General features: G+C 42.8%; 1 protein-coding gene across 2 annotated transcripts in view; it reads left to right on the top strand.

Annotated features, from left to right (window-relative positions):
- Window positions 1-10,214, top strand: part of NR4A3 (nuclear receptor subfamily 4 group A member 3) — a 34,994-nt gene extending 24,780 nt beyond the window's left edge. For both annotated transcript variants that reach the window (XM_050938215.1, XM_050938216.1), the window contains exon 8: window positions 7,258-10,214. In XM_050938215.1, the coding sequence (XP_050794172.1) occupies window positions 7,258-7,520 (263 nt within the window). In that variant the 3' untranslated portion in view covers window positions 7,521-10,214. The remainder of the gene's footprint in view (window positions 1-7,257) is intronic.
- The last annotated feature ends 15,486 nt before the right edge of the window (window positions 10,215-25,700 follow it).

The raw sequence follows: 25,700 nt of genomic DNA on the forward strand, positions 1-25,700 counted from the left end.
TTCAGGGATTTACTTAAAGGAATAAAACCTCGTGCAAACTACTTCTGTGAACATGTGATATGTTCTTCCTCATGTACTCAAACGCTGTTTTAGCATTATGGTGCTTGCTCATTCACACCGTTTAGTTGCCCTGGCATAAACAAGTAAAGATTGTCCTGTGGGTGAGTTGGATGCACATAAAATGTTTAATGAGAATAACTTTCAATTAATACATTCCCATGTTTCTTGCATTTTCCAGTGATAAAAGCCCTTTCGGTATAGAAATATTTGCTGTATTTTGTTAGTCTTCTCAAAACCTTCAGACAAATGAAAGCAATCATTTCTTCTAAATAGGAAGAAATAACATTTCTATCCCTACCAATGTTGTGTGTCTGTATTTGTCAAAGATTGATATTCTTTTCCCCTATATTTGTAATGGAGTTTGAAATTGATATAAATTTTTGTTTATTCCTTTGTCTTACGATGTTGGCACATCTCCATTAATATGTTTTTTAAGGATTTACCATGAAATGATGAGTGGTATAGAAAGCCCCGAGAGAGAGAGATGATCGTAGTGGAAGGAACAGCACAAAATACTGTTTGAGCAGCATAAACAGTGTTGGTTATCTTTATTCTTATTATTTCTCAGTGATAGCATAATGGGGAAATGATTATAATCTGGAGAATGTTCTGGTTGTGGGAATACTCTTTGTTGTGGGATTTGTTCATGGAGAATCACTTCCTGGCTTTCCCCTATAGCCTCAGTAGCCACTGCATATACTGGTCTCAGGCAGCACCAACCTCAGAAACAGTCCCTGCACCATGTATCTAAGTAAACAGAAGGTTTCTGAGAGTGGTGCTCTGCTTGTTCTGCCTGACCTCAGGAGTGCTCTTCATGAATCAAACAAAGGCCAGTGCTCTTGGGGGTGGGGGGGAGTAGTATGGTAGTCAGTAGGGTGCTGGGAGCACGAGAGAGGAAGGGACGTAGTTGGGGGCTGGGGGAGTTGAGAGAACTAACTCCTCTCTCCTGTGAAGGGACAAGGAAAGAGGAGAGTAAAAGCCAGTACTGGGGCTAAAAGAGATTTTCCTTCTCTCTCCCCATCCCCACTCCCTGTGCTCCTAGTGGTCAAGTCCCTCCTCTCCTGCAGCCCCAAATCCTATTGAATACCATTCTCCTTTCTCAGCTGCCCAGCCCAGTCCATCTGGTTTTACTCTTCTGTGCTGCTAAACCCTGCCTTCCCCACAGTAAAATTAACCTGGACCATTTCACTCTCCTGAAGCCAGAAAACTCTCTCACTCCAACTTTCCCCAGAAATATACCAGCAACAACTTCACACCAGGCTGTCAAATCCTGCAGCTGCTCCCCCTGGCCTCACTGCACTGAAGCAGCATCACACATTCCTGTAGCCCAGCTGAGAGATCATGCATTCAGTGGATCTGAATGAATGGACTGCAGCTGCTCCTCCCAGCCACTCGGGAATGCTCAAGCTCCTGCTCTGCTGGCAGCCTCTCTGCTCCTCCCCTGCTGGACTGGGGGGAGGAGCAGCCAGCTGCAGCAGCATGCATGCATAAAAGGGGGGCGGACCCCAGTGCTGTCCTCAGAAACCTGAACATAGTATTCAGCTACCCTCACCTAGCTTCAAGCTACCTCCCCAGTTTCTCCCAACAGACAGCCAATACCCAGTTACCTTCCAGACATCCAGCCACCCACCCACCCCAGCACTCCCAGACACCCTACAGTACCCAACCACCCCAACACCTTCCAGACATGCATCCTTCTACTCAGTATCTCTAGATACTCTCCAGTGCCTGTGCGAGCACCCTCAGCCATCTTTCTACCTATCCCAGCCAAACCACTCTCAGCTGACAATTTTTGTGATGCTCCATGTCCCACCCTCTTCCCCCAATCTATGCCCAGTGTGGGTGAAAGCATATTGACAAGATGCAACTTATGGTTATAGGCACATTATTTACAAATACGTAAATTGACTCATTAAATAATTTGTGTAATGTCACACTGGGACTACAAACAATTTGAAGGGTGTTGTAAATGTATTGTCAATACTAAGTACAGAGATAAATTGAAAGGTATGCAGCAGCATGAAATATACAGAAAAAGACTAAAAAGAGAGAAGTTTTTAATTAATTAAAAAGGCCCATTATGTTATTAATGTAAAAGTCTTTTTTTTTTTTCTGTTTATTTGATGTTCTGGGCTTTGATGCGGAATATAAGACAGTGTGCTGCAGACTCAATAGGTCCCTTGTGACAGGTCATATGGTTATAGTATTAGCCTTCACCCAGATTAGAAGAACTGACATCTGGTTTGATGAAGGTGGGTTGCAAACAGTTAACTCAAAACGCCACAATACCATCGTAGGCCCTTTTTATCTAAGGTGTGCCTCTAGGATCTTCCTCTCTCTGTCTCTGTTCTCCTTTTTACTTCCTTCAGTTAGTTAGGCAGGGCTAGACACATCTTCCTCCAGAGCACCTCAGCACTGCTTTGAGCAGCAGCCAGGAGAGAGTAATTAGAAAACAGTGCAAGACGTTCTTCCCACATCCCCATGAGAGCAAGAAATGAATTCTCTGCTGTTCTATTTTTTTGGATCACTTACGCTAGAGATCTTGAAATGTGGGCTCCAAAGGTCTAAAGAACCAGAAGATGCTGAAGTAGAACAGTGCCAACATGGAAAGCACAGAGGCAGTGAAGTCCAGAATTTCTTTCGATTTTGGAAGAGGAAGGGCTTGTAAAAAGGGAAGAGGAAATCAGATAATTATACTGAAACTCAGAAAGACCTCAATTTTCAATATAATTGGCTAGGAGGCCCTTCCTGAATCTGGGACATAGACAGTTGCATCCAGGATATTAATACATCTCTGGTGAATAGGAATTAATTAAACAAGACCCAGATTGACTTAAATACAGAGCCTAAAAATCCCTTGCATATTTGCAGGGGGCGGTGTTTTCTAGAGAGGTAGGCCTGCGTCAATGGATCGGTCCAATCCTGCTATACTTCTACACTGTCTGGAGTTAGGGAGGGTAGGCACGCTAAGCCTGGAACTTTGCTCTGGTCTTTCATTTTCTTCCTGCAGAAGTGTGACCTTCAGCAGATTTATAGCCAGGAATCACATAGAGATCACCTGGGGTGAAGAAGGGTGTGAAAAACTGTCTGTGTTCAAATTTCTCAGGATTAACTGCTGACTTTGCGGGGGTCTAGATGCCGCGTTTCTGAAAGACTCCTGATGATGAGTCATTTTCTTCAGGTTTATGGAGGGCACCCCTGCCATGAGATACCATTTTTGTTGCAAAAGTGGGTGAGAGGCCAATTAATCAGGGAGTGATTCACAAAGCAGAAAAATCTTACTTTTCACCTGCCCTGCACCTGCTTCACTGCTACTGTAAGGAGGTGTGCGTACAACAGTATTTGTGCAGCTCCTCCATTATTTAGTGAAAACCAATTTTTTGACTAGCTGTCCTTCTCAGGGCAAATCCTGCCCTCGTTATTCTCATGTGTACTGCCACTGAAAAGAACAGGCCTAACTGAGATCCAACAGCAATGATTACAACTCCATTGACTTCAGTGTAGTTGCACCTGCTTACACCAAAGGCCTGCTCCTACTCCCATTCGAGTCAATGGCAGCATAGTGGGCTCCAGGTCTTAATCTGACCCAGTGGGAGGACATGCATGGGTAAAACAAGCAAGATTTATCTCCTTCTACTTAGAGTCACTTGAATGCTGTCAGAAAAGTGCTTTTCAGTGACTTCAGAGATGTAATAAACTAATAGATCAAAGAATACCCTTACTACACACACTGCCTAAATGGAACAGTGAATAATAAACAGCGAAGGTTTATTAAATAGATACCTTCTCAAGCAATTAACTGGAAGCATGCTGCTAACGGTGGGGTGAATGAGCAGATGGGGCATGTCTGGCCTTGGCTTCCCATAGACTCACCGGGTTCAGGGGTGGCTTTTGGGTGAGTGGGGAGCAAATCGCTCCCCTCTAGTGGGACGGTGTGAATTGATTTTCATGAAGAATTCCTTGTGGAGATTTTCAAGTGGATAGTTTCATTCCATGGCTTTTTATGCTGAAGAAAATAATCTGGTCCTTTATTTAATTTTATTTATTTATTTATTTACATACAGCCCTTCACTTTTTAGCAAAGGGATGCTGGCATGTACAGCAGTATTTTAAAGCCGGATTTTTTTTTTTAAAGTGATAAACATAACAAAGCTCGTTGTTTGGATAGAAAATGTCCTTCACACTTGCTCCGTTGCGTCACCTGTAGATTCACCCGTGCATGTAGGATGAAATCCTGGCTCCACTGAAATCAGTGGGAGTTTTGCCCATGGATTTCAGCCATATTGAAGTGTAGTAAATCCTACCTGTTGTTCAGAGATTGTTTTGAAACTGAGGCACAACAGAGTAAATTAAGGATGGAGTATGCCTGAATTCTGAAATATCCTTGTCTTGCTATTTAGGCCATTAACACTTTTAAGATAACGTTTAGACATTTCATATCACTGCTAATCAACAAGAGACACATTGTTAATGAAACATGTTAAATTGTGTCACTGTAACAAGTACACTGAGGACCAAAACTGAGGGTTTGGTCCTAATTTAGATTCAAGGATTTAGAGATTTGGGAAATAAATTGCCTGTGGCCTAGACCTTCAAAGAGATGTTGGGGCCTAAATACCTTTGAGGATCTGGCCCTATGTGCTCAAGTCCAGTAGTTGATTTTCCAAACTCTGCAGCAATGCACAAAGTAATAGGATAGGTTTACAGCATCTCCAGTATACTACATAGTTATTTATTTTTAAAGTCAGCCTGTGGATCTGTTTAAGTACAACAGCTCTCTGGGCCTATAAATATGTCTTCACTAACATTGCTAAAATACAACCTTAACGCAGGTTAAAAGGTGGGAGCACTTCAAAGATTTAGAGATTAATTTAATGTTTCATAGAATTCCCCAGAAGGCTTAGGCCAAAAAATCCCCACAGATTTTTCAATGTTTATAAAATATTTAGTCACTGGGTTCTTTAACTGGCAGCATCCATCTAAGTATTTACTCTAGGTGACCTGTACAGTCAGGCTTACATAATTATATTATACACAATTTACTGGAAATTTATTAACTATTCAGTGACTCTTGTGTTTGAATGTAACAAGTCACTTCAAATATCTAGGTTTTGAAATTCCTTGAAGGTGAAGATGTTTGAGCAGCTGTTACTACCTAGATGAGTATTTTTCATGTCTTGTTACACAGCAAGCCAGATTGATGGCAAACAGTAGAGTATATTAGCTTTGGGCCAAAGGTTTACACATGTGGGGCCTGATTCTAATCTCACACCAGTATAACTCAGGAGTTACCTCCATTGAAGTCAATGGAGTTACACAAGTGTTAAACTGGTAAAAATGAGAGGATAAATTTCTATCTATTTTTATTGCAGTCATCTCCATTTTAATTAGTTTATCAAAAACATATATCCCGAGCAGTCACTACAGCAAGGGTCAGCAACCTTTCAGAAGTGCTGTGCCGAATCTTCATTTATTCACTCTAATTTAAGATTTTGCATGCCAGTAATACATTTTAATATTTTTAGGAGGTCTCTTTTTATAAGTCTATAATATATAACGAACCTATTTGTTGTATATAAAGTAAATAAGGTTTTTTAAAATGTTTAAGGAGCTTCATTTAATATTAAATTAAATGCAGAACCCCCTGGACCAGGGCACTCATGTAGTGTGAGGGCCACTGAAATCAGCTCGCGTGCCGCCTGTGGCAGCATGCCATAGGCTGCCTGCCCCTGCACTACAGAGAGAAATTCAGGAACACAGTCCCCCAGTACACATATAGGTATACATACGTGCCTGAGAAGAGTGAGGAGCCCAACAGAGCCCCTACACTTTCATTATTCCTAGTTTTGGGGGCAAAGAAGAATGTGCTTCCTACACCGGTTCCCCGTTTTTGGAAGATAACCAGAAGAAAGTGCCTCTGCCAGATCCTTCCTTCCCATGAACAATAGAAAAGAGGGGAAGAGAAATTGGGAGAATGGAGTATTATCTTGGCATAAGGATGGGGTCGGGGGGGTACAGATAATTGGGAGTGCATTAAGCATAAATCTTTTACAACTCCCCACTTTTTCCCCTCCCACCATTCTCCCACCATATTTACTCGATTAGTGGCAGACCTAACTATCTACAGTATCTTATGTTTGCTAGTTAATTTAATCTGTTCTTTCTTGCACCTCCCTGGCAATTATTATTGTATTTAAAACAAGAAGGATGATAACGTTGCTTGTGAAGCAACAGTTATTTGAGATTATTGTTCAGAAACATGTTACATTAATTCATCCAGTAAGTATTGACGGTAAACAACGATGCGAAGTTTTCTTTTCCTATATGTCTGCTAAGAGACTGTTTTTAATGAATCACAAATATGTAGCTTCCTCCTCAAGCTTAATGAACTGAGGATGTGTAACTTCACTGCAGCATTTTAACAGAACATAAAGGAGGAGGGGAAACACCTTAGCTAGAAGCCATTGCTTTGGTTTTAGGAATTTCAGACGTTTTCCATGATGGGTAACGCAGTAGCTCTTTTACTTTATGTGTTGCTTGCTTGAAGGTGGAAATAGTTGACTTCAGAGTTCTTTTATCTTAGAATTTTTAGTGATACATAAAAGCTGTAGATTATCAAAATAAAAAAGAATGGTTGAGGTGCCTTTGGTTTCTTGCAAGAGTTTCTGTAAATTCCTAGTGGAATTCCAGGCCTAGTGCTGATGGAGCTGGCAGCGGATATTGATCTCCACTTGAATTCACTGAATAAATAATGGTTGCCATAGTTATTGAGCATTCACAACTGGTAGGGAGGCAAGGAAATCTCCAAAACACCTCCTGTGATTGTTTTGCCATAAAATTGTCCAGTTAAGTTATGCCTTATATAATTAAAAATGTAGGTTAATATGTAGATAACTCAGGTTTCTTATATTAATTATAATTTAAATTATAATTGAAAGCCACCATTAAATATTTTGGCTGCTAACAAGAAAGGACAATTATTACATTTTCTTATTGCATGAAACAAGGTCAGTCAATATTATATGGCATCACCATTCTAATATATTATTATTTTATTATTTTATTAAACAACTTTAAAAGGTCTTCATTTTGTTGGTTACAGCATTACCTAGTTATCAGTTGATTACCCTGGAAGAAAGAGCAGATTTATCCTTATAATGACACTAATTTGGCTATTTTCTTGCCATCCTTTTGCAGAACGACATGGATTAAAAGAACCAAAGAAAGTGGAAGAGCTATGCAACAAGATCACTAGCAGCTTAAAAGATCACTTAGCTTTCAGCTGCCAAAACAAAGGACAGCCACTTGAGTCTGCAGAGTCTAAAGTACTGGGTGTTCTTGCTGACTTGCGTTCTCTCTGCACACTGGGACTACAGCGCATCTTTTACCTGAAACTGGAAGATTTGGTGCCACCCCCTTCCATTATTGACAAGTTGTTTCTGGATACCCTACCTTTCTGAGTCTCAAATTACCCTCATGAAAGGCTAATGCCCACCAGAGCAGGCAAATGGATTGTGACTTACTGCTAACATGTCTGCCCTCACATAACAGAAAAGCAACTCCAGCCCTAAAATGTGGACTTTTCAGGCACTTTTTCCTTGCAAACTAAGGCCTAAAATTTAACGGCTTACTATTTGGGGGTTGTGCTCTTGTTTTTGTTTATTTTTTGTGTGATTAGGGTTTTTTTACAAATTGCTAATAAGGCACTTTTGGACAATGCTATCCCAGCAGTAAAAGGTTAACAAGACTGTTTTAAATCTATTGTGTTTTAACACCTCGTCATATATGGGGAATACAAATGTAGAAGCTGTGTTTGAAAACAAGAACAACAAATAGTTGTTTGCCAAGGTAGTATGTGTTTTGTGATGATACCTTTAGCATACTTCCTGTATCAAGGGCACACATATTGGCACAAACTAAACAAAAGTTCACTTTTTTTAACAAAGTACATTCAACTGAATATTTCATATAAATCAGATATTGCAAAATGACAATGGCTGTTAGCTCCCATGTTCAAGTGCAATTTTTTAAAGTGCTGTCTTACTAAGTCTTGTTTATTAACTAATTTATTTTAATATGAAAATAAAATTGAAGAAATCAAGTGAGAAGATTACATGCACTAACTTACACGACAAAGTTTCCCAAACTTGAATCCATGTAGTGTGACTTACTGACAAATGTATGTGGAAGACACAGGGACAATTTGTGATTCAGCTGAGCACTTGTTCCTTAGATAAGGAAGTAAAAGTAAGTAGTGATTGGAACGCACAGGGTGAGCATCAGGGATAGTTAAGTTTTAGATTTAATCTAGGTAACAAGTTAGTAAACAGACACAAGATGGTTTTGAAGAACAAGCAAGTCTTGTAAAATAGTATGAATGTAAGAGCTAGGAAGGCTATAGTGGGCTGCGTTTAAACATTCCGTGTTCGTACTCCTTTTTTGTATGTTTATACTGTTGATGCCATATTAATATGAAATAATTTGTTGCATAGTGTCTTTATTTGTATAAACGTTTGTATGCATGGTATATTGTAATGGCTTTGCCTGTATTTATTGCAATGACTGCCAGCTCATGGGAGCCGTGTTACACAAAGTAACTAAATGGGGTGTTCACACTGACTCAGATACACCAGTTAGAGAACTATATACATATGTGTGTGTGTATATATACATATATATATACGTATATACATATGTGTGTGTGTGTGTGTGTATCTTTTTATTAACCATTTGTATATAAAATATCTGTTACTTCACAAGCAAAGTTATTTTACAGTTTATTTGCGGTGACTTTTAAGGCAGTACTGTTTAGCACTTTGATATTAAAATCTTGCTCATGTTTTGCTAAATTCAAATAATATTTAAAGATTTTAGTTCTAAAAAACGTTATATGCACTGTATTATGTCAAAATTTTGTTGATCATTTTGCTAAGAATTTTTTTTTGAATGTCAACCTGATGTCACTGTATCCTTTTGTTAGCGTTAAACATTCTAGCTTTTTGTCTTTTTTTAAACTATGCTGTTTATATGGAAATTAAATTATACTATCAAACAGATGCCAAATGAATTGCCTAATTGCTGCAACAGATAACCCAGATATCAAATCATTGTATTGTTTTCAAGTAGTCATCTGGTATTTTATCACTGATTATGTTTGGATGTGCTTTTATGAAAATTATTCTTATATCAAGATTTCTAGTAGAGTCAATAGGAAAACAGACTTCTAATCACTATAGTCAATATTTCCAGTTTACCTGAAGATAATATTTGGAAACGTTTTGCTTTTAGTATTGACTTTTAAGCTTATGTGCAAACATAATAGTATAATTAAATATCAGAGAAGCTAACATTTCTTGTAGGTTGGTGTCAGATGCCTGATCTGCAAGACAATTCTATTTTGACTGAATTTGAAATTTTGTATATAATTTGTATACACAAACGCGCACACACAAACTAGACATTCAAAAGTGTGTTTACTTCTGCCCTTTGTGTAAAACAAGATTCCTAAACAGCGTTGAGGATCTGGGCCAAGGTCTCTTGAGGAATAATTTTATTTCAGGACAAATCCTGAAAACTGCTGAGCACCCTTAGTTCCAAGCTGAGGACTTTCAGCACTTCCTGGGACTGGGCCCGGGCCCTTGAAAAATATTTTCACACAAATCAGCATAGTTTTTCTTGGGACTAGATACGTTTATTAGGAAGCATGTTTTTGGTGGTAGCAGGTCCAGAGCTCTACGTTAGACTTCATGTCGCCAATGTGCTTCAGTTTTCCATAGACGTTCATTACTGTGATACTCTCAACATCATGTAATCTGTGGAATATCCTTCACATTTATTTAAATTCACAAAATGTATTTGTGCAGTATGATCAATGATGGGTCATGATAGCAAAAGAACGAATTAAAAGATTAGCCTACTACTTTTGTTCGAGCTCTCTCAGTGTGAACATGCCTTTTTGCAGGCTGAATTCAGGAATATATCAGCTGTTAAAGGAGAGTGCCTTGCTTTTATTTCAGACAACAGAGTATTTCAAAAATTTCTCTGCTCTTCTAACAGCAGTGTGGGTTTTTTGTTTTTTGTTAAGCTGTGGGTTGAAAGAAATGCTCTTGTACATATACAATGTAAATTAAAAGCTATTAAATTGAATAACATTTTTTCAGAGGCCCCTGGTGTGTTTAATAAGTATGCTTAATTCTGATGTGAATTTTTTATCATTTGTAAAACATTAAAAATTTGTCTACTTGAGTCTTAAAAGTGGAAGCAAGCTTAAGAACACTGAAAATTTAATGGCAACACATTGCATTAAAATATCTTTTAAAAAAACACCTTAAAGCAAAACCTGCAGTGACTACTCAGTATTGCAAACCCCAAATGTTCAAAAATCTTGTCAGGCTCACCAAAAATCATGTGATTGGCTTTAAAATCATTAGATTACATAAAAATAATAGATTTCTATTTGCTTTCTGCTTTTTAAGCTGTTAGGATGCACTGGGGTCATATGTTGAAGCTTCCTCCACAGCCACAAGGGCTAGAAAAGAAAAAATAAGAACGAAGGCTGAAATCATCACATGTCCACTTGACTGTAGGAGCTGGGACTTTAAGAAAAACAACAATTATCATGAGACTCATGATAAAATCATGAGAGTTGGCATCACTGCAGGTTAGTTACAAAATCTTAGCTAGATATTGAGGGCCAGATTACAGCTGGCTATGAGAAAGCTCTAAAGGGGAGTCCCTCCCTTCCAATAACTCCCTTCCCCCTTCTCTCCCCCCATCCCCCTGCAAGCAGCTGTAATTTACCTGCTGGTGATGGAGTGTACAGGGGCAGAGGTGGCGGGAGGGGGGGGAATGCCTACAGTTCTCACAGCACCAAAGGGGTGTGTCTGGATAAAAGGAAGGCAGGGTCATGACTCCACCCTCCACCATAATGAATCACAATGTACTGATAGGAGAACACTCCAGGTGGTGCCAGCAGCACTTTTTAAAGCCCTGGCAAGTCCCCCTCCTCCGTATGATTCTCCTTTGTAGGAGGGGTCATTTAGCCCTTACTAAATAAGCCTATGTAATTACCCCTGCACTTTCTAAACAGTTGTAAGAAATGTCTGCCATTGTTTCAATATCTCCATAACTACAGATGGGCTCAGGGGAGAGCAGTTGTTTTAGTGGAACTTAGCAGCAGGAGGCCAGGTCAGATGAGGTGCAGTAGGACATGGGGGCTGCCGTTCACTAGATGAATGTGTGACAAAGCAGGAGATTGTCAAAAATGCTTCAAAAGGAGTCCTTTTTTTGACAATCATTCTTTTTAAAATAAATGACACTTAACATTGTTAGTGAAAGAGACCGAGAGTAGCTTTCAGCATTGAAGTCTCCTATTTGGTCAGACATTGAAATAGTGGGTTACATTCCCTGGGCCTGATTTTCCCCCTTCAGAATAAGAGTTACTCTCACTGACTTCACATGTATTTAAACTCACAGTTATGGCAACGGCAGTGAATTGTGTCAGGTGCAAGAACAGAGCCACATCCTGCCCTAAACGATCAGGGGTTTGCCTCCTTCTCTGCCTCAAGCTCCCATTGAACTTGAAGTCAAGCAAACTTTTGTGTGTGCAGAGAATGCAGAACTGAGCAACAGACTGTCAAGACTGCAACTTCCTATTTGCTTGTTAATTTAAATATATTAAATATTTAAGTGACTTAGTCCTTGGAAAGAGATGTGTGGTCTGACCACTCAGTTCTTCAATGGGAGTTTGGCCTGAGTAAGGACTGCAAGGTCAGGCCCATATGGTAAGTCCATTCCAGTGAAGGAGGTGTGAACAACAACTTCCGTACCCCTTTGAGGGTGAACATATGTGGAAGTGCGGTAAATCTCTTTACTGCTACAGAGCCGTATCCATTTTAACATTCAAGTTCATTCACAGAATTAAAATAGTCTGTATGTTCCAACACACAAGCCTAAAGCTTTGGTTATGTTTAACTTGAGGTAAAGTAGTTTTGTATAGGTTGGAGCATGTTTTTCACAAAAATGGCAACTCCTTTGGTGGAGGAAATGTGACATGCGTTATGATGGATTTTGTGTATTACAGCAGCATCTAGAGGCTGCAACAGAGATGTTAATCACTATTCCTAACAGCTAACGGGTAAGAGGCAGTCCCTGCACAGAATAGCTTACAATCTAATCAGGCAAGATGGACAAAGAGTAGGAGAGGAAACAGTGTATAAGTGACATGCCCAAGGACACACAGCAGAACAGTAGTAGATCAGGGAATAGCACTCAATTCTCCTAACTCCCAGTCCAGTACCCTACTCACTATAGTACACAGCCTTTATGATAGACTTTTCTTTAAATGAACAATTGATAGTCCCATGATACCAGATTTTAAACAAAATGACAAGAAAAGAAACCAACATATTCAAACCAGCAAAAGTATGACACACAAAAGGCTAATTTTGCTTTCACTATTCATATGAGTAGTGCCAATTATGTCAATAGGGCTATTCAGGTGAGTAAGAGAAACATGATTTGACCCAGCATTTGGAAGTAGGTTATGGCTGATTAACATACTAGATAGTGAGTACTTAGAAAGAAGAAATTCACCCTGGCTTTATTGAATTAATTAAGCTGACCCAGAGAACTATTGCAAGATATGGATTAAACAATAATTACTAATGGATAAGAGGATTATCATTTTTATAAATGGCAAGCTATTGATATAGTAATTGTATAACGAAGAGTCAGTTAATCAAATACTTAACTGTTAATGTGATATCTGAGAACTGAACTCCTAAGATACTTTTATATGAAAACAATAATTATGGTGATTTGTTAAATCACAAGAAAAAGCAAGCGGTACATAATATATACATAATTTTTGTGTTTTCTTTTTAAGGTTGGATATCTTGATTTTTACATGAATATTTGGGGGGCTGATCTAGCAGCCCTCGTCTACAGAAATAGCTCCATTAGCTTCTGTGGTTTTACTGCTGTGAAGTCCATGCTGGATTAGGACGCTGACTTGACCCTAACAAAGCGATGATATTTATTAACATTAAGGGTGAAGCGCCTGCTGTAACTGACATTGTCATGTCTATGGCAACATATTTGTTTGGAAACACTTTATTTACAGTGCAACTATTTTAATGTCAAATCCAAGAGAGAAGGAGAGGAGGCAATGGGAACACCATACTTTCACTTATTTCATCGCTTTTTTTAATTGTGCTTTTAAGTTTATGATAAGGGCACTCAGAGCTCTGAATGGATATCCTTTGGTGTGGCATTTTAATCAATAAACAATCTAAATGACATACATGCAGTGAAGTATTTTTAAATACCCAAGATACGTGAAATACGCCTGAAATAACCTGTTAAGCAATTTGTTGAGCTTGGTTTAAAAAAAAAACTAACCCCCTGCCCACTAAATTCCACTGTGGTCTGAGGCCCTTGTTCTGCATGAATAACTACTGTAGAGTCAACATGAGTTAAAAAGAGACTTTCATATTAGAGAAACGTTCAAACGTATTAGATATAAAACAAAAAATCATTTACCTTTCACATTGTTTTCATTATTTATCTTGCTATGTTTCCCAATTAATTGAAGATATTTGAGTTTAAACAAGACTCTGCCTCTTTCCAGCTCTTTCTACTTGATCCCACAGAGAAGTCAGAATGCGGTATTTGTGGTATCATGTTACTTTCCATGGCAACAGTCAGTGATGTTACAAACACTGGATTGTGACTAGGGGTGGGCAAACCCCAAAGGCTCAAAAGTTCATTTCAGATACTTACCTGAACCTACGAAAGTCCCCAATCCAGGCCCACACAACCTTTTCCCCCTTTACTTATGCTTTCCATCCCCCTTTTCTGATGACTGACTTCCAGACTCTCACTGCAGTTCTTTCCCAGTTACCTCTGCCCCTTGAGCCGCAGTTAATACTGTAAACCCCTTTGGTCTCCAGCTCTATCTTCCTCCTCCTCTACAGGTACACATATACCTTTTAAAGAAGAATTACAGCTGTATTTGTGCTAGGCTCCAGTGCCTACATGTTGAATTCTTTAAAGGAATTGACAGTTTCTCTTGGTGTCACAGCCACTGAATTCTAGCAGATTCTTAGGGGATTGTCATCTTGGGACAGAATTATTATATTTGCTTCAGTATAGAAAATTCTATGAAGTGAACAATACGACATGTTAAATAGAAAAAAAATAAGACTTTAGATGCAAACTCAAGAATCAGTTTATCAACAAGGACATTCAGAAAAGTAAAGAAGCATAGGAAAGAACTTCATAATCTTATGAACAAACAGTTAGCTAAGTAATATAAGTAAAACTAACACAAACATGGAAAGCAAGCCAGTAGGCTTTTGCCATTTGAGATAAGGTATCAGCAGGTTGTTAGGAAAGTAACAAAAATTAAAAATCCACAAAATAACTATTTGACTCAGAAAGCAAAAGATATAATAGGTGTTTTGGCCACTATTGCATAGCTCTGTATAGCAAGCAAGAATCGTTGCAATAATATTACCAAATGCAAGAATTCTTGGCAGAGGCCATGCTCACAAAGCTTATAAAATACAAAGCAGAAGGTTTGTTCAGGTCCTTGGTAGTTAAGGAATTTGAGAGCAAAATCAAATCATTAAACTAAAATTTCAAACCTGGAAGGTTATAAATTTAAATTTTAGAAAACTCATTCTGCTGCCGATTGATGCATCACAATTTAAACTGATGTCCCACAAACAGCGAAAGAAAGTACTTGGAGCAACTAGGGAGACACTGTTACAATCCTTCCTAAAAAAGAACCAGAACTTGATCCATATGCCCCTATAGACCTATCTCCATTTTGGATATAGGCAATAGCTTTCTGACTAGGAAACTTTGAAAACAGACTTTCTTAAATAAGTTACCTGGGACACCTGGATCCAATGAGCCCCATAAAAAAAGTAGACATGGTTCCAAATAAACTAAAATGAGGCCTTAATGCTGTCATACAAATCTAAGACCTCAGCACAAAACTATTCTTCCTCTTGCTTGATTCCAAAAAAGCCTCTGACAGAGTGAAATGCAGTTTTTTATTTTGGCGATACCCTGAAAAGATTCCAAAATCAGGCTCTGAGTTTATTTAAGAATGCAAGATGCACCCTATTCTATCCCTTCTTTTGCTTGATTAGCTGTGTTTCATTTTCTTCTTCTTTGCACTGGCCATTGAGCCTCTAGTAACAATGCCGTTATAGGAGTTCAGGAAACTATAACAACTGGAATGGGAAATACTATTAATTAGCAATAGCATTTTACAGCTCCTGGGCTAGTACCTTACATAAAGTACAATAATGCCTGGGGCCCAGTTCACTATTGCCTGCCAGTATATTGTAAAAATGAGTAGTCTGGTATCTAATACTACTGGCCTGCACCTAGGTACCAGCTTTCCTTTCAGCACAATGCCTGGTTTTCAGAGTTCATGAGCACCCAAAGTGCTAAATGGGTTAATAGGAACAACGACTGCTCAGTGCTTCTGAAAATTATTGCAATTCATTATTATCATTAGCATTAGAGTAGTGCCTAGTGATCCCAACTGAGATCAGAGTCCTGTTATTCCAGGCACAGTACATGCACATAGTTAGAGACAGCCCCTGCCCCAAAGGGCTTAAAACCAAAAGAAACAGGACAAAGAAAGGAAGTAGTACCTATAAGCTGATTCACCATCTCTTTCTGAAATGCTGTGTTCGGATTCACAAATATAAAATTATTTAGAGAGATCATTTTTGAGAGCTTAGAGTGAAACACCAAGGACCCACTTCCCAGTCCTCACAGATGTATACATTGTCAACTTTGATCGGACTCAAGTCAGAACGTAAAACCCATCAGGTTCACAGGGAGAGTATACATGTGTAAGCAGAGTCAGGATAAGCTGTACCCTGACATCTGGTGGAAAGAATTTCAGAGAGTGTATTTGCATAGGCACGCCTACCCTATCCCAGACTGCCGAGCTGTGGGACTGCTTGGTGACAAATGACTCACCCTCAGTTGGGTGGTACTTGCTAGACAAGGGACATGGGTTCCAACACCCAGTGAATTGAGAGAGGCTAGGGACAGGTATCTGTACCTGGTGGTGCAGTCTCCTTGTGGAGCCAGAAGCACCAGTTCCACCCCCTCCTCTCTCCACTGTGGAATGTCAGAGTTGATTTTTTTTATTCCCTCAAGAATCTAAATACAGGTTACTGAGCTGAACTCACTTTGGGCTAATGTAAAAGCAGCAAAGAATCCTGTGGCACCTTATAGACTAACAGACGTTTTGGAGCATGAGCTTTCGTGGGTGAATACCCACTTCCTCAGATGCATGTAATGGAAATATCCAGGGGCAGGTATATATATGTGTGCTAGCAAGCAAGCTAGAGATAACGAGGTCAGTTCAATCAGGGAGGATGAGGCCCTGTTCTAGCAGTTGAGGTGTGAAAACCAAGAGAGGAGAAACTGGTTCTGTAATTGGCAAGCCATTCACAGTCTTTGTTCAATCCTGAGCAGATGGTGTCAAATTTGCAGATGAACTGAAGCTCAGCAGTTTCTCTTCAAAGTCTGGTCCTGAAGTTTTTTTGCTGCAGGATGGCCACCTTAAGGTCTGCTATAGTGTGGCCAGGGAGGTTGAAGTGCTCTCCTACAGGTTTTTATATATTGCCATTCCTAATGTCTGATTTGTGTCCATTTATCCTTTTCCCTAGAGACTGTCCAGTTTGGCCGATGTACATAGCAGAGGGGCATTGCTGGCATATGATGGCGTATATTACATTGGTGGATGTGCAGGTGAATGAACCAGTGATGGTGTGGCTGATCTGGTTAGGTCCTGTGATGGTGTCGCTGGTGTAGATATGTGGGCAGAGTTGGCATCGAGGTTTGTTGCATGGATTGGTTCCTGAGCTAGAGTTATTATGGTGTGGTGTGCAGTTACTGGTGAGAATATGTTTCAGGTTGGCAGGTTGTCTGTGGGCAAGGATTGGCCTGCCACCCAAGGCCTGTGAAAGTGTGGGATCATTGTCCAGGATGGGTTGTAGATCCTTGATGATGCGTTGGAGGGGTTTTAGCTGGGGGCTGTATGTGATGGCCAGTGGAGTCCTGTTGGTTTCTCTCTTGGGTTTGTCTTGCAGTAGGAGGCTTCTGGGTACACGTCTGGCTCTGTTGATCTGTTTCCTTATTTCCTCGTGTGGGTATTGTAGTTTTGAGAATGCTTGGTGGAGATTTTGTAGGTGTTGGTCTCTGTCTGAGGGGTCAGAGCAGATGCGGTTGTACCTCAGTGCTTGGCTGTAGACAATGGATCATGTGATGTGCCCGGGATGGAAGCTGGAGGCATGAAGGTAGGCATAGCGGTCGGTGGGTTTTCGATATAGGGTGGTGTTAATGTGACCATCACTTATTTGCACCGTGGTGTCAAGAAAGTGGACCTCCCGTGTAGATTGATCCAGGCTGAGGTTGATGGTGGGGTGGAAGCTGTTGAAATCATGGTGGAATTTTTCCAGAGTCTCCTTCCCATGGGTCCAGATGATGAAGATGTCATCAATGTAGCGTAGATAGAGAAGGGGTGTGAGTGGACGAGAGCTGAGGAAGCGTTGTTCCAGGTCGGCCATGAAGATATTGGCATATTGTGGGGCCATGCGGGTGCCCATAGCAGTGCCACTGATCTGGAGATATATATTGTCATCAAATTTGAAATAGTTGTGTGTAAGTATAAAGGCACAGAGCTCAGCAGCCAGTTGTGCTGTGGCATCATCAGGGATAGTGTTCCTGACAGCTTGTATTCCATCTGTGTGTGGGATGTTTGTGTAGAGAGCCTCTACATCCATGGTGGCTAGGATGGTGTTTTCTGGGAGGTCACCAATGCATTGTAGTTTCCTCAGGAAATCAGTGGTGTCGCGGAGATAGCTGGGAGTGCTGGTGGCATAGGGTCTGAGTAGAGAGTCCATATATCCAGACAGTCCTTCAGTGAGAGTGCCAATGCCCGAGATGATGGGGCGTCCAGGATTGCCGGGTTTGTGGATCTTGGGTAGTAGATAGAATAACCCTGGTCGGGGCTCTAGGGGTATGTTGATTTCTTCTGGTGTTAGTGTAGGGAGTGTCCTGAGTAGATGCTGTAGTTTCTTAGTGTATTCCTCAGTGGGATCTGAGGGAAGTGGCCTGTAGAATTTGGTATTGGAGAGTTGTCTGGCTGCCTCCTTTTGATAGTCAGACCTGTTCATGATGACAACGGCACCTCCTTTATCAGCCTCTTTGATGATAATGTCAGGGTGGTTTCTGAGGCTGTGGATGGCATTGCGTTCTGCATGACTTAGGTTGTGAGGCAAGCGATGTTGTTGTTCCACGATTTCTGCCTGTGCACGCCGGCGGAAGCATTCAATGTATAGGTCCAGGCTGTCATTTCGACCCTCAGGAGGAGTCCATGTGGAGTTCTTTTTCTTGTGCTGTTGGTGGGAGGGCACCCGTGTATCAGTGCACTGTTCAGTGTTGTCCTGGAAGTATTCTTTGAGTCGGAGACGGCGAAAGTAGGCTTCCAGATCGCCACAGAACTGTATCATGTTGGTGGGGGTGGCAGGGCAGAAAGAGAGTCCCCGAGATAGGACAGACTTTTCTTCTGGGCTGAGTGTGTAGTTGGATAGATTGACGATATTGCTGGGTGGGTTAGGGGTACCACTGTTGTGGCCCCATGTGGCAGGTAGGAGTTTAGACAGCTTACAGTCCTTTTTCCTTTGAAGAGAGGTGAAGTGAGTAATGTAGATCTCCTGTCTTATTCTAGTGAAGTCCGTTTGTATAGAAGTTTGGTTATTAATGAGAGTCTCCAGGTTGGAGAGCTCTTTTTTGATGTTTTCCTGTTTGCTGTATAGGATGCTGATCAGGTGGTTCCTCAGTTTTTTTTGATAGAGTATGACATAATCTCTCACTGTGGTCTGTGTAGTATGTAGATAGCAGTGGATTTTTTAGTCCATTTGGTATGATGTCCATCCGTTTGCATTTGGAAAGGAAGATGATATCTGTCTGTATTTGTGCAAGTTTCTTCATGAGGTTGATGGATTTCCATTCCATACGGCTAAATGCAGTGCCTTGCATGGTGTCAAGTATCAGAGGGTAGCCGTGTTAGTCTGGATCTGTAAAAGCAGCAAAGAATCCTGTGGCACCTTATAGACTAACAGACGTTTTGGAGCATGAGCTTTCGTGGGTAAATACCCACTTCCTCAGATGCATGTAATGGAAATATCCAGGGGCAGGTATATATATGTGTGCTAGCAAGCAAGCTAGAGATAACGAGGTCAGTTCAATCAGGGAGGATGAGGCCCTGTTCTAGCAGTTGAGGTGTGAAAACCAAGAGAGGAGAAACTGGTTCTGTAATTGGCAAGCCATTCACAGTCTTTGTTCAATCCTGAGCTGATGGTGTCAAATTTGCAGATGAACTGAAGCTCAGCAGTTTCTCTTCAAAGTCTGGTCCTGAAGTTTTTTTGCTGCAGGATGGCCACCTTAAGGTCTGCTATAGTGTGGCCAGGGAGGTTGAAGTGCTGAGAGCACTGAGTACTGTGCTAACTAGTGGGGGAGCCTGAAGATATACTGTGGAACAGAGCAGCTGGCGGAGTGGAGCAGTTGTGGGGACGGTTGGAGCGGATCACGGGACAGCTGGTGGCAGCAGAGCGGCTGGCAGGGTGGCGTGGCTGTGGGACGGGTGGAGTGGCCTGCAGAGCGAGCAAACCCGAGCAGTTTGCAGGGAGAACTGGAGCAGCTCATGGAGCAGAGCAGCTGGTGGAGCGGAGCAGTTTCTGAGGACGGCTGAAGGAGCAGAGTGGAGCGGCTGGTAAAGCAGAGCAGTTCGTGGAGAAGGCGGAAGCAGAACCCACGGAGAGGCAGGGCAGTTGGCCCCGGACCACGTAAGGTGCCCCTTTCTACCCAGGCTGGGGGGAGGGACCTCTACAGATAAACTCTCGAACTCTGGGGTGGCATTGACCAGAGACTTTTGGGTTGTTGGACTTTGGGGTGATTGGACTTAAAACCCTAAGGGGAAAAAAGACAGTGCCAAACGTACTTGGAGGTGGGTTTTTGTTTATGGTTTGTGTTATAATCCTGTTTGTGGTGTTTCTCCAATGGGATGCCGCATTGATTCCTTCCTTTATTAAAAAGATTTTGCTACACTCAGACTCCGTGCTTGCGAGAGGGGAAGTATTGCCTCCTAGAGGCGCCAAGGGGGGTGTGGTATGTGAGTGTCCCAGGTCACTGGGTGGGGGCTCGAGCCGGTTATGCATTGTGTTACTGAAAAGGAACCCCTGGATATTGAACCCGGCCCTTGTTGCTGCCAACTCAGAGGGACAGAAGGGTTACACATGCTAGGAAGAGACAGAAAGAATCCCTAGCCCAGAGGATGCAATATTAGAAGCAAACTTACCAGCACCCTTAGCCCTCATTAGACACCAAATGACCTCTCTAAATAATCCCATTTCCATATTTCCCTGTCTGGGCAAAGTCATAGAGAAAGATGCAGTGAACAAACTCCAGCAACACCAGTTCTTTGACAATTTCTTGGATCCCATGCAATCACAAATCAGTCTGACTTGGGTATGGCACTGGATGCACTACTCAATGAACTCATGGCCCCAAAGAAGGGCTAAAATCTAGAACTGGTTGCAAAAGCAGTGTTCATTTATTTGAACTCTAAAAGGCTATTTACTTGGCCACACCCCTTTAATTTACATATTTTGGGCAGAATGATTGCTCTTCATATGAATATCTGTATTTAAATACAGAAAGATTATTCGCGCATGAGCAAGATAATCTGCTCTTTGCTATTCATTATTTATTATTTTCCCAATTTCAGCCATTCAAAATGTCAGTAATCCAACAAGGGAACAGAAAAAATACTATGTGATATAAGTGACCAATCCCACATCACAAATAGCAAATAGTCAAAGTGAACAATTCACAATCATAGACTGAAAACTGTTCAACTAAATTCTTAGGTGACTACTCAGAAATCAAGATCAGTTCCTGAATGATTCATGGACAGAAAAAAGGGCCAACACTATCCAATAGTTAGTTAGAATGAATAATTCAGCCAGCACTACTATCACCTATGCTGAGACTGCTAGAGTTATTGCATCTCTGACACAGTCACCTATAATGTGTTGACGGACCACCAGAGCATCAGTCTACATCCTGTCCTGGGAAAGGCACTGTGCAGTTAGGGAGGGCCAGATCCTTAGCTGGTGTCAATTGGTGTCGCTTCTTTGATTTTAATGGAGCTATGCCAATGTACACCAGTTAAGAGCCTGGCTTTAAGTATTATTGTCAGTAGCAGCAGTAATACTAATTTGTTATGGGATGTACACACCACACATATCTTTTGAATGGGAAATAGGTATGGAGACCTGCTGATAGCTCACTTAGTATATAAACTCCTAGTAATGTGTAAATTTGTGTGCACATGCAATATTATGGGCATATATAGTATATGCATGTGCATGTGCAAAGATTGCCTTGGTATGTCGACTGTGTATTTCCCTCCATTGTGATTCCTCTTTGACTTTGTTCCCATCATTTCCACAAATGCCTCTCTACAGCTAGCTTTCACCTGTGCCATGTGTTTCTTCTCAGCATGTCATCCTTTCCAGTTGTTCCCAGTTCACTTGAGCATTCAGTTATTATCTTTAGTTTGCCATCAGTGGATCATATCTGCCAAGGGACATCCCGCATGAGTTCTGCAGGTGTTGATCTTTTTCTTTCCTCGTGTTATCCAACGCTACTTTTGCACTCCCCATCACTGACATAACACTTCCCCTGCCTTTTTCCATCTCCTTGGTCTCCCTCATACGCTCCGCATTGTTGTCTCTGCTCTACTGGGCACTTCTGTGGGTGCAGTCTGGTCTAGCTCAGAAGCGTGTGGTGGCGCTACATGGACTGGATATGGACTTTGTAGATGAGTAGAATTCTGCTCATGTTTACATGTATGTAGTGAGATGGTGTGGCCTCCTTCTGAGCCAGAGGGGAAGGAACCACCCTCTGTGTCCAAGTGGGCAGAGCCAGACCTGCCATACCCCTCCCTCCAGAAGTGGGTAACAGGAACAGGAGGTAAAAAAGGCAGAGCCTCTGGCTCAGTTGCAGCTAGGATGCTGAGGGAGACAGATGTGTCCTGCTTGATCCAGCCTGCTGACTCTGCTGCCAAACCGAATGATGCCCTGCCAGCCGGTTGGGGAACCTGTGTCTATCATGGACCTGCCAGGACTGCCACTGGCCACCTACCTGGAGGAGATAGAAAACACTCCATGGTTCCAGGTACACCTCAAAGGGAGAGTAGGAAGGGGCTCAGGGACAGCCAACTTCAGTCTGGCTGTGGTGCTGCCTGAAGTACAGTCAGCGTGTAGCAGCTGGAATCCCCGCTGACCCAGTGGCGGACCATTCCGCCATTGTTAGGGCCCTGGTCGGGGCCCGATGGAGTAGGCTGCCACCCCCGTGACACTCCACCCCTGGGGTGGCAGCCTCCCCTCACCAGGTCAAGAGGCTTGTGTTTGTCAGTCATCCACTGGAGCTAGGATGCTGACTTCTGGGTTTTGGCTCTATCCCTGCACCAAGAGCCTAGAACTAATTGTCTCCTGGGCATTTGCTCTGCCCCACACTGAGCGCTCAGAACTTAATTGACTGCTGTGTTTGCCCTACCCCTGGCTAGAGGGCTCAGAGGCGACAGACTATTGTGTTAGCTCTGCCTCTGCTTGAAGGGGCCTAGAGTTTATAGACTGCTGGGTTTGCCCTGGCCCCTGCTTAAAGGGCTCAGGAACAATAGACTGCAGGCTGCCCAGCTCTAGCCTAGAGACTGGAGATGGTTGCTCATTCGGGGGCTCAGTCCCATTACACTGGTCAGGATGGTAGCACCTGGGTTACTAATTCCCTTCTGATACACGACATAGTGAGGCCTCATGGAAATTCTCGGAGGCAGGCGGGCACAAGCCTGCTTGTGTCTTAAGGCCCCTCCCCCAGCCTTGTGGGAGGAGCCACTGGACCTGGGACCCAGTTGAATATGGGACACAACTAAGAAATAACAGGGCCGGGACTGGGGGTTATATGTTCAAAACTAGGGAGCCAGAGGGGGACACCGAGCAGAGAACCCTGGACAGCGCCCACTGCTCCTCAAAGCTGTCTAGGGACCCAGCAGATACCATCCAAAGGAATTCTGCCCAGATGCGTGGGACAAGGGAGGAATGGAAATAGGCCCCACAGTCACAGTGCACCTCTGTACCTATTGGGTTTCTGGGAACTGGGCAGGCACAAGCCTGCCCATTGCTTACGGATCCCCTCCTCCCCCAGCCTAAAGAGAGGATCTACAGGACCTCAAAAACCCAAGCAAGTTTGGGGGACAATTAATAAAAGAACAGGGACAGGAGTGAGGTCAAAGGGTCATAAGAAGGGATCCTGACGGGGACACCGAGCAGAGACCCCCGGACAGCACCCACTGCTCCTCAAAGCTTCTAGGGACCCAGCAGACACCGTCCAAAGGAACTCTGCCTAGATTTGTGGGACAAGGGAGGAATGGAAAAAGGCCCCACAGTCGCAGAGCACCTCTGTAGCGGGGTTGCTACCAGCTCCTGCCCTTTGGGGCTTAAAACAGCCCAGGAGAGGGCTGTGGCTGGGGCAAGAAGGGCTTAAAAGCTGCAGCTCTAAAAGCTGGGCTGATTGGGGAAGTGGCCACAGCTGGGCCACACCCTAATCAGGTCACAGCTGGCCTGTATAAAAAGGCCAAGGAAGCCAGGAGCAAACAGTCTCTCTCTGCCTTTAGAGGGAGAAAGGCTTGGTTGCTGGGGAGCATACCTGGGTACCTAAGGTGGAGCAGGGCTGGGGGAAGGCAAGAGGGGCTGGGGAGCTCTGGCCTGAAAACACCCCCAGGTTGCAGCCCTAGGGTGAGGCAGTGGCAGCAGGTCCAAACCTCTTTGCCTATGATGAGTGGCTGATACTGCAGCCTGCCTCAGTGAACAGGGGCTAGATGGAGACTGGGCAGTAGCCAAAACTGAGGCAAAGTGGGGTAGTGGGTTGAGGATTCACCAGTGAGGGGAGACCCAGATTGGTGGGGTACTGCCAGGGGGCAGCACCCCAGTTAAAAGGGCACTGGGGTCCAGGGAGGGACATGGGGGTCAAGAGGACAGTGGGTCACTGGCCTGCAGAGGGCACTCTGGCTGCTGGAATGAACTAATTCCCTGAGAGACCAGAAGGAGGCGCTGCAGAGGTGAGTCTGCACATCTACAACCTCCTTGTCCAGCATCCTCCTCCTGGTATTGAAGATGGCCACTTTCATCAGTGCCAGGAGGAGGCTGATGAGGAGGTCTCGTGACTTCATGGGGCCACGGACAGGATTTGCATATATGAAAAGATGTGGGGAAAAGTGCAGCCAGAACCTCAACAGGAGGTTCTGGTTGAACCTGAATAGGGACTGCAACCTGGTGCATTCTAGATAGGCATGTGCCAGGGTCTTCCTCATGCCGCAAAAGGGACAGGCATCAGGGATGGGGGTGAACCACACCCATGCTCACGGCTCTATGAAGGAGCCACGAACCAATATCCTGGGCGGGCTGTGGGACCAGAGTGGAGTACAGGTGGCCCACCAGGGTTCCTCACCCTCCGCAGGTGGTAAAGGTCCCACCATTGGGTATTGTGGCGGGACACAAGAGTGAGGAAATGAAACGTGTAGAGCACAAGCATGTAGAGTTGATCTCTAAGCGCGATTCAGAAACGAGCTGACTGCAGGGCGTGCATCTGACTCAGGTTACGGAAAGAAGGAGGGCTGGATGGGAGGGGCTTGTGGGAAAGGGGCCCAGTGAGAAGGTCTGGAGGAAGATTTAGTGAGGTGATATGGCCTCCCTCCAGATCAGAGGGAGAGGGACAACTGCCACACCACTACAATGTACTTCATCTAAACTGCACTAAATACACTCTATTTTGAATATCTGGGCCCTCAATCAGGTAGTGTCCATGCAAATCATTTTTTGTTACTTATTTTTTGGTGCTTTTTACACATCTGTCCAGCCCTTCATATTACTTATTCCCATATTACTTTGTGACCACACATGGCTAACAGATCCCTGAATTTGGCCCCAAGCAACCTCCTCTTTGAGCAACTTTTACAAGATATCAAGGAAGTCCCAGGAAGACTGAGAGGGTTAACCTTGATATTGGATATATGTAAGCTATTTAGAGAAGTAAATTTTCTACAGCGTACAGGAACCAAATTAAAAAAGCTGTCTTCAAGTTTGTGCACACAAAATTGGATGCATTTCAGTTGGTGGCATATTTTTAGAAAAGTGAGTCTCTGGCCTTTTTCCTCACAATGATAGCCTTGAAAACATAAACAAAAGCAAAATGATGATCAGGGTTTAAAGGAACAAGCAGCTGGCCTTGACTTTTGTAGCAGGAGGCTGGGATGATCTAAAGATCCTGCTCCCTCCCATACATGTCTTTATGCAAAATGAATCGATTAAAATGAGTTTTTTTCCAAATGTCAGCTCATCATCCCTCCCCAAAATCCTGTGCTAGCAACCAGGATATGAGTCCACTGGGGACCTTGGGTGCACACTGGTTGTTAGCCTAAGCTGAGGCCCATGTTGCCGTGTCTCCACTACTTTTGTTACTTGTGCTAGCTAGATTAAAGC

This window comes from Gopherus flavomarginatus, chromosome 2, assembly GCF_025201925.1.
Source record: "Gopherus flavomarginatus isolate rGopFla2 chromosome 2, rGopFla2.mat.asm, whole genome shotgun sequence".
NCBI lineage: Eukaryota > Metazoa > Chordata > Testudines > Testudinidae > Gopherus > Gopherus flavomarginatus.